General features: G+C 27.3%; 1 protein-coding gene across 3 annotated transcripts in view; it reads right to left on the reverse strand.

Moving 5' to 3' along the window:
- Window positions 1–10,872, reverse strand: part of LOC115239530 (glycerol-3-phosphate acyltransferase 3) — a 14,050-nt gene that overhangs the window by 2,482 nt on the left and 696 nt on the right. For 2 of the 3 annotated variants that reach the window (XM_029814097.1, XM_029814095.1), the window contains exons 2-4: window positions 1,357–1,644; window positions 1,108–1,248; window positions 853–987 (exon numbers count right to left, since the gene is read on the reverse strand). In XM_029814097.1, the coding sequence (XP_029669957.1) occupies window positions 853–987; window positions 1,108–1,248; window positions 1,357–1,644 (564 nt within the window). Of the gene's footprint in view, window positions 1–287; window positions 525–852; window positions 988–1,107; window positions 1,249–1,356; window positions 1,645–10,872 lie in introns of all 3 variants that reach the window. The other variant, XM_029814096.1, reaches the window with a different exon arrangement.

Consider the following 10,872-nt stretch of genomic DNA (forward strand, 5'->3'; position numbering starts at 1 on the left):
TATATATATATATATATATAGCCTATTGCGCGTATAGTGAGTAATTGAATGATAGGAATTATAAATATTACAGTTAATAAATGTTATAGAATATCAGAACTTTATCTCTATACGACATTCCCAAATACGATAAAATAGCAAAATTGAAACAAACCATGCTATAAACATTGACAGAAGAGAATTATATTCGTGACGATAAAAATATGGACACAATGATAATATAATGACTTGCTTAAAGCTGTAAAGCAAGCTTATATATAAATATTGTCTCATCCACAGCATATTACCAAAGAGAATGTCGTTAGCGTGGATAAGATGCAGATATCGAGAGTGGACGTATGATTCGCCACGCACACTCCTCCGTTTTTTGGTTTGTACTCTGGGTTGTGAATTGTGATCATACCCAAAATAGAACGTGACATTATTCTGAACGCAATAAGGGAGGCCTGGTTGTTCGCCCAATGTTTTACGCGGCCGTTCGATAAAAAGCCGATTAAACATGTTACGATTACGAGATACAGTACCTAAGAAGCTTTGATATTAGTATATATAGCAGCTTTGAATTTACGTTTGACTTACACGTCTTAATAAACTGTACAATGTTGCAAATTTAAAACATCTAAAAGTGCAAAAACATTAACTATTATGCATGTTTTTTTGAAGATATTACTCACAATCTAAATATTTTTTTGTTAACTAAAGGAAATTTATACTGCCAGATAAATACGGAACAGAATTCTTATTTTTTAAAACCGAGCTTATTATATATTTACTATTATTATTATTATTATCGTTATTATATATGTTAATTATATAGCGCGCATATAACATATAAAATAGTATTGCACTTACCCCTACAAAGCAAATAAATATCCTTAAGGGCAGAAGGAAGCAATAACGCATGACGAATCCGAACATCCATATGAAAGTTAACTTCCAGGAAATAAATTCATAATATCTATTCGTTCGTGTTAATAGATTCCAGTTCTACATAAAAATGCAATAACAAATTATTCAAAGACACGTAAATTTATTAAATGTACATTAATCAATAATTATTATGTAAATATCAATTTATGCTTTTAGGCACAATCGAGAAAGCATTACCTTAAGTTCTTCTGCTTCAAATCGCGATGTCACTTCATCCTCTATGATAGCTTCAACGCCCGCTCTGATGTAGTCCAGGCAGCTTGTTGGCGCAAATCCGGCTTTTAGTGTTTCAAACGAATTTTTGTGATCTAGGCTGTCCTAAAACATATAAAAATAATTGAAAAAATATTTCCAATTTGCATAAAATTTGACAAAAGTATATACAAAAGCATAATCTTATATATTTTTTTTACTCTATAAATTTACCTCTTTGACTTCATCGATCGTTGATGTTTTTTGTTGATCGTTTTTTAGATTCGATTCTTGAACGTGATTCTTGTGATTGTGCATTTCTGGCTCTGGGACTAAGATGAAGTCCTTCGATCTGGCTATCACCGAGTTGCCCGCACACCCATTTTCTGCTTTTGTCGATGTTATTGTTGAATTTTTTTCCATGATCGTCGGTGACTCGAATCCCTCTTCTGTACTAAGATTTTCATCTGCATCCCGATTACCATTTCTCTTCTTTACATTTTCTATGTTTTGTCTGCCGTACTGTAACACAGTAAAGTGGCCGTTCGTAAAATATGCATGAATTTATTACGTCGATTATTTCTTGCATCATTATCGTTTTTTTTAACGAACAATTATAGTTTAAAGGTCGCAAGGCATTTACATCATCACTAGTACTAATAATTTCTCTTTCTTTTTACGGACTTTTATTCTACGCGTGATATAATGGAAGACATGTACCGTTATTATTATTCAAGAAACTGAGATTGATTTGATTAGTTAAGATTGATTGGATTAAAATACCACAATTCAAAAATAAAAATAAAATAGATTGAAGAAAACTATAAATCAGAATCTCTCTGAATTTATATGCCTTTAAAAATATGGTATTCGTAACGATATGCATCTGATTCCATTATTATGAATACCTGCGATTGCAATTTAAGGAGGAATAAACCAAGGAGAAGCCATTCTATGGAACATTACGTAATAAGAAAATAACGAATACTTTGTTATTACAAGAGATAGGGGAAAATAGATGCACGCGACGCTATGCATTCAATAAGAGCATATGTTATTGAAGATTGCCATACTTAATAATCATACTTAGCTATCGAGACTTTAATCTTTGTTCACCCATCATAATGACAAGTCAACTTCGCAATGAATCATGATGCGTTATAAAGGGGAACTTCAAAAAGAAATCCAATGCGTGAACATCGTGTGCCAAATGAATATCTATCACTTTGATCAATAATATTTTGCAGATTGCCGTGATCGATTATCGTGCTATCTTTAATGTGAAGAGTATTTTGATACTTTAATAAAATAAGAGAATTTGATTAATTAACAATCATTTACTTCGAGACTGTATTATAATTTATTTGTTAAATATTTGATAATTAGATGTATTATATATTTCATTAGGGAAATGTAATGCTTGCTCGTATATAAATATAGAAAAATCAAAAATGATGTTTTAGACTATTATCTACACAAAGAACAAGTTTATTTATAAACAACATTTACAATTATTTATAAAGTTGTTTATAAAATCAATTTATACAAAAATTAATTTGTTGTAAACAAAAACAAATTTATTTTTCGTTATAAATTTCTAAAATTTGTGATTAAATTTTGATTTTAAATTGCAGGTTTAAAGCTTAAAAAGCAGTGATACAAATGATGCAAGCAATTATTCAGCACGAGTGCACCATGATGAATATTAACTTCTGGCACAAATGCACTGAGTCACTTTTACTTGCCTGTGTTCATTGAACTGGCATTTATTCAGTGCATTTGTACCAGAAATAATTAAATATATAATAATGATACAATCATAATTCCATCACCATCATATCATCTCAATCCAAATTATTATATTAATGAAATGACTTTTAAGTTAAAACATGAGTAATCGATTTTAACTGTATTTTTAGCATTTGATCGGCAAGTATGGTTTTGCATATGAAAATTAAAAAGAGATAATGTGTCAAGTAATATTTACTATTTTTCTGTACAAATTGCTAACACATTAAATTTATTGATGTGACAGCAGATTTGACAGCCATGCACAAATGTAATATGTCTCTACAAGAGCTGTGATGGAACAATAGTCAACCCAATAATGGTAAGTAATAAAGTTATTAAATAATTCAACCATTTTATTACTTTAAGTAAACTATGATTAATGTTTCGTTTGGTTCGCGAGTCAGTTTAAAAAGAAGATCTGAAGAATAAAGTAAATCTCGAGCTTTTATGTTAGTAATAATTTTTTAAAATCAATCTTTTTTCATATTTTGCGCAAAATAAAAAATTTTAAAATTTTAAAGAATAAAAATTGCAAAAGAGAGCAAGGAAAAAAGATAAGATGAGAAACGCTGTTTAACATAAATGCCTCAATATTTAAATGATCGTGTTCAGATTCTAGATTATCCTATCAATATTATATAATAAGATATCTTTGAAGTGGTGTGATGTTTTACTTTTGTTACCAAGAAACTTGATATCGGAATTGAAGTACATTTAAAATATCAGAGTGCACGTGATTGCAAATAACAAGGCACATTTAGGCTCGATGCTAATTACATGAATCATTTTTACATCAATATATTTTATGAGAAAAAATTTAATCCAAATTCCTCAGAAAATCTGTCATTACAATTGCAGTAGCGTGAGATGCGAGACATATATGCTTGTACTTATCATGAAAAACTTCAGTATATGTTCCTTCCGCAATGTAATTTTATTGTTAATATAAGTCTTTTAATATGAACAAGAGTCTCTTACGTTAGTTGACATTAATTATTGTATGTTGATCATTCGCTTCTCATGTTAACGTTTCTGTTACCACGTTTCGTGTACATATGACATCTCAATTTACATAACAGGTTAATGCCATACACACACACACACACACACACACACATGTGCAATATACAATAATAAACATTAAGATATATATCGCGTATTAATTTAGAGATAAACGGCATAGTCAGAAAAAAAAACTTCATATATCGTTTTAAAAAATATATTGCAAGAGAATTATTTGCATCAGGCATTTCTTCACGATTTTTATTGATAATAATAACGTATATTTTATAACTTATAGCTACTCCATCGATTGGGTGCAAACAATTTGTAAAAGAAATAACGTGAGTTACTTAATCGCCATTTAATCGATACTTCACATGTTTCAGTGCATGAATCGCAGCTTCAATATATCTGATGACTGACGGCACGTGATGTCAACGTGTGAGAAAGCATCCGGATCACGCGGCAATATGTTCATGGGCTTTCTCCCGAGAGAAATAGACGAAGCCTCTCACTAGTAATCGAAAACGGAAATTCAGATAATTCGTAATCGCCAATGCTGCAAACGCACACAGACTTTATTTTTATTTTATTTATATATTTCTTTTTAAGAATTTTTGTTTTATAAATCCATACAATATATCAGTAAAAATTAGAAAATATTCCACTTAATTTTGCAATAAAATAAATTTCCAAGTGCATAATTTCTAACGATAAGTTAATATAATATAAGTTTCAGAGTGTAGTCTTTTACCGTTCCAAAGAAAATGGACTTCAAAGATTTCAAATTTTAAAATAATTCTTACACGGAAAAAAATTGCTGTTGCTTCAATTAAAATCTACGCCACGGGCTGCCACACAGACATACATAATTCATTCAATGATATTTTTATTAGACCAAATCATTCAAACATGTATGTCTCAAGGTAATCTTGTTATAAGTAATAATACCAACTTAATTGATTGCAAATGATTATGTATGTAAGTTCTAGAATACTATTTCCATAATGACATATGACATTGAAAATATTATCGCAGATGATATTTTTACAAGTATATCAATACATTGAAATAATAATAACTAACATCGTTTTGTATATGAAAAGTAAAACGACAAAGTAATTGAAATTATAGAATAATTAATTGTTTGCAGTATAAATTGTATTGACTTATTAATATCAGTTCACTTAATAAATGCAAATGCTTTAGCGATTAATTGCTCGAACAATCAATCGATTGTAAATATAATTAATAATACCATCGTTTCGTTGAGCGAACTTTGAACTGATCATTATCATTTGATAAGTACGTATTAGATATCTCTCTTATCTGCTTTTAATACCTTTATAAAAAAACAACTACAAAAGGGTCAAAGATCTTACAATAAATAATGTATTGTAGATTTTAATAGATACATTTCTTTTATTCAATGAATTTCCAAGTCGAATCGATTATGCCGTAATGCACTTCAATAATGTTTCCTCTGTCGCAATATTATACTTCCAATTTAAAAAAAAAAAAGAAAAATACATAATATAATAATTTTATTTGCAACGCATGCAAATAAAATTATTTTGTGATATTGTGTTTCTTATGCAACACAATTTGTATATTTTCGCAATTCCCTATTGCGATAAATTTGATGAGAGATCTAGATAACAAGAAATTCAATATATTCGTATATCTCAGAATGCTTTTTATAGTAGACAAAATAAATCATATCAATGATAGAAGATAAAATAAATCATATCAATGATAGAAGACATAGGAGTTTAGGCGAATCTAGGTTACATTTTACAGTCTATAGATCAAAATAGGGCGCTCATGTAGATCTGTGTGTGTGTGCACAGATTCTATAGACAAAAATAATCTCCCTATCTTCGGTAACACTGGTGGGTATGTGTCAGTTGAGGATCATAACCCGAAATACAATCACGCTTCATATATTATTCATAAGAGAAAACTCATTTAAATTTTGAGTTAGCGTAAGATTTGCATTGAAATAAAAAAATATATCTTTATTATTTATATATATTAATTCTAAGATATAACAGCTAACAATCTGGTACTTTAAATAATTCCAAATAAAAATGTTATATTAATATCGATTCTTTTTTAACATTGATTCTTAATCATTATACAATAGAAATGTATCGATCTCTATTAGATTAACAAAATAGTAAAAAGATGATCTTATATTAAATTTCTAATCTAATATTTTATTTTAATTAAGAATATCATAACACCTACAGTTTTGCAATTACATAGTGCAGAGCTTTTTATATTAAAATTTTAAAAGCTTCAAAGATAAAAGTAGATAAGAAAGTTAATTTTGTATTTAAATTCATCTTTATTGTTATTTTTCAATTACTCTCAAAAATTTCAGGGATATTTTAATAGAGTTTTACTTAGCTGAATTCTGTTTATCGTGAAATCAAAGTGATAACACGGCTGTGATAAATAGAGGCCGTGAGGTACAGTAATCATACAAAAATAATTTGTCCCGAGAATGAACGCCTACACATGGCCGATTTGAGATGAAGATCGTTATCGCTATTTTCTTCGAAAGCAAGAATATCTAGCCTGATAACAAAAAGTTTGCAGAATAAGACTGCAAATAAAGTACATCGAGTGTTGCTCCGATTATCGCGATATACAATAAAAAACAATATTTTGCAATTTAAGAAAAATATGCACATTGATCGTCCAAGTGTTGGCGAAATTTTTGGCAAGTACTCTTTTCGAGACAGGCACTAATAATAAAATTTTGATATTCTATTTTTCTACATTCTTCTTTACGTGAATAATTTCACCATAATTATAAATAAATATACCAGAAATTTTATTTTTTATTTAGTATAATACCAATTTTCTGTTTTCTTTCCCGAGTATTTAAAAAATTGAACAAAAACTTAATAGTCAAGATAATAAAAAGTGGAAACAAATAAGATCCCCAAAAGTAGCAGTTCAACTATAAAAATGTGATTTACGCAATTATACTTTAAAATATTATACAGTAATAAAAAATTAAGAATAAGATAAATAGTTTTATATCTTTTTGTTGAATAATGATATATTAAAAAAAAAGATCCCCCTCCCCTTAAATTCCTTTGCTAATATCTTAAACAGATTTTATTGTTAAATCGAAATGAAGACGCGAAAAAATATGAGATTATATAAACAAATATTTTTTTAAATAAGTTTACATTTTACATAAACGCGCGTGATTTTTCCTCGTTAGAAATATTTTAATTTGAAATATATTTTTTTAAACATAGAAGTTTTCATATCAATACATAAATATATTATATAAGAACGCAAATTTATTCTGCATATTGCGTATTTCGTAACTTTTGACTGGGTTTGATGTGTTCGACTAGATTTTGTTAAGATGTCTACGATAACATTCATTATATTCATGATACGTGTCTGGACATCAAATTAACCACGCATACTTTACAAATCGACCTTTCATCGAAAGTAGGATAATATCAATAACGAAAAGTTATTCACGTATATAACTTGGCGTCACAGTGCAAAAAGTCGAACTAAGGTTCAAAGTACTGGTAGATTCTTAGAATGATTTCGTATAAAAAAAAATATCAAAAAGTTACGTTAAGTGAAGTTTTCTTCGTTCTTATCAAGCATTATGTTTGATTCATGAGAATCCGTAGAATTTCTTCCAACTGTATAACTTTAATTGAATTGAACAAATTATGCTAATATTTAGTACAAAATAAATGTAAAAGAATAATCAAATTACACCGAATTATGTGCTGAATTAGCAAATCGAGACAGAATTATATTTGTTGGATATACATGTATATTACGCGTTTTCTCTGCATGTACTATAGCATTCCAAGCATTTCACTTATGTTAGATCTTGCGAAATATAACCGATGACTCGGGTGAATCTCTCAACTATAAAAATAAAATAATATATAGTATATATTATTTTCACTTCTGATGTCATTAATTGCACTATGTTATAAGCTATCGCGGACCGTTATATCGATTTTACTAGACTTTAGCATAGACACGTACTTTGTATGATCAATACACTAGACATACATTAAAAATTAGAAAAGTTTGTTCAATGTACAAGTGAATGTAAAGAATTATACAAATATTTCAAATCCTAAGAATCCCAAGAAATTCAATAATTAAAAAATGTTGATTCTTTACTGATATTATATTTAATTATGGTACCAGGAACGAAAAATTATGTAAATGTTTGTCTCTAAAAATACATCGCAAGAAATTAGTTTTTTCCCTTATCATCATATTATATTTGGCAATATACATATATAGATTGAAAAAAGATAATAAACATTTTTTTCGATTCGTGAATAAATAGCTATAAATTTTAATAAATTGTCACATTTGTTCAGTTTCGCTAGAAATGTAAGGCAGATATAAATTGAGTTATATGTGCATTTATCTAATACAGGATACTAAAAGAAGAGTTTTCGATATATTTTATAAATCCATACTATCACAAACGCGAATTGTAATGTATGAAAAAAATAATTTATTTGAATATATTTTGTAAGATGATACTAAAAGAAGAGTGTTTTCGATATATTTTATAAATCCATACTATCACAAACGCGAATTGTAATGTATGAAAAAAATAATTTATTTGAATATATTTTGTAAGACAAAATAATTCACATGATTTCTCGTTTCTAATATCATGATTTAATATGACTGTAATAAAGAAATAGGAGATTTAAGCATCTAAAATATGCAATAGAGTTAGCAAGCACTAAAGTTTGCAGATTTTCCCATCCCCTCATATTCGATTTATTTAATGTCAACAAGTTATTTCTGTGATTTTCGTAATTATTTTGGCAAATTTCATTTACTAACTTATTTCTAATTTTAGGTAACTATTTTAAGGCGCACTGTATATAAAAATTCACATATACTTACATCGAATACTAAAATATTTTCATCGAAGTCACAAAGTCATGTCGAAAATACACACAACGCATAACCACGTATTTTCGTTAATTGTTTAAAAGCCAAGTTATATTAATGTATGATAATGAAATTTGCCTTATTCGTTTATTAAAGATAATTTGATGAGCTATTTTGTGATACCAACCGTTTTATTTATAGAGAACAGTTAAGGTTCGCGCGTTGTGGTTTAATAATTTTAGAAAATTTCCGTAAATGCAATTAGTTTGATATTTCTTTTGCATCACACTGATATATTAATCAAGCTACTTGTTGATCATAACCTGTTCGCTTAACTTTCTTTCATGTAATTTCGATCATATTTATAATAGAATTATTTGCAATTTTTAAAGAATAAAAATAAAATAAAAAAAGACGCACACACACATTTATCAAAAAAAAGGCAAATAAATTATCAATAATTGTAATTTTATCGGCTCTATATAATTGGAATTTTATCGGCTCTATAACTATATTTATATATTAAAAATAAAAATAAATTTAAAAAATAGTTATTGTAATTAATAGCCCGGTTAATGAGAATGTAACATGTGCAGAAGTGAAACGGAAATGATGAATCAATATGATGCCATGAATGGACGAATCAGACACCTACGTGTGATATATAAACATCTTATAATATTTTAAATATTGACACAAACATTACATTAGAGATATCTGAAAATACAAATGTATGAGTTACGATTTATAAATAATAAATCTGATTTCTGATATTAATAAAAATTAAGAGATTATTCTAACTTTAATAATAAAATACAAAAAAATCTGATGCATCTAACATCTCTAAGCTTTTTTTACTAAATAATTAAATTTAGGAATATTAAGGATAAATAAAAAATAAAATTTTTATTATTTAATAATAATTTAATCAAACATTATATTTTTTTAATTTAATATTTTTAATGATATAATTAAACTTTAAATATTTACAAAACTTTAAATATTTAGAAATATTTAAATATTTCTAAGTTTTATAAAAATTAGAAATAGTGTTACATAAATTAAGCTTTCTACATCATTTTATTAAAGTTGACAATGGAAGAAATTTTTTATTAATTTAGCTTCTGCAAATATATGTAATTAAGAGAAAGTGCGCAATATTCGGCAATTTTTGTTGGGAGAAAGTGTGCTTTCAGACATCATTTTTATCATGTAACAATCCATTCAGACATGTTAACATTAATGAAAATAGTTCCACAACAAAGGTTACTTTTAGCATAATTTTTAATAACTGCTTTATTCGCACACATTAATTATTATATGACAAATTATTAATTATACCTCGTTAATTAAAATTTAATGTATAACTTTTGCAAATGTTATCAGTCTTAAATGTCTTTTATAATATGAGATAAATATTTTTTTGCATTTAAAACTGAGTTTTTTTTAAATATATTTTTTATTATATTTATTTATTTTCTAATATTACGACTGCTTTGTTGATTTAAAATACCCAGTTATTGTTATTATCGTTATTAACATCCATATATGTATAACCAGAAATTAATTTTTGATAAAAGAAACTCCTCCCACACACCAATCTATTCCGCCTAAAAATAAATCGAGCCCATGTAACGTTAAACAATATTTCTCGAGAACGAGATTTTTTCATAGTTTATATATTTTGAAGTTGCAATAATAAGATAAATAATATAAAGTATAAAAGGTGTATCGCGCGTGTTAATTAAAACTAACAAAGGTCAATTCGTTTGTGCGACTCAACTGCATCAGAAATTTATTTCATCGCTGAATTATAAATATGATAAATGATAATTCAATTAAACAACTTTGTTTTCATAATATAATTCTTTCCCATTAGTTGCAAAATTCTGGTGTTCTATGATTATTATTAATATCTAACATATTTAAATATGTCTAAAAAAGGCAATTTTTTGCATTGACATTGTGCGCAGAAGGTTACCCGATTTGCATTCAATACACGTGTCCTAAAATACAAATACAGGAAACGCTCTT

The sequence above is a fragment of the Formica exsecta genome, unplaced genomic scaffold (assembly GCF_003651465.1).
Source record: "Formica exsecta isolate Colony F162 unplaced genomic scaffold, ASM365146v1 scaffold384, whole genome shotgun sequence".
NCBI classification, from domain to species: Eukaryota; Metazoa; Arthropoda; class Insecta; order Hymenoptera; family Formicidae; genus Formica; species Formica exsecta.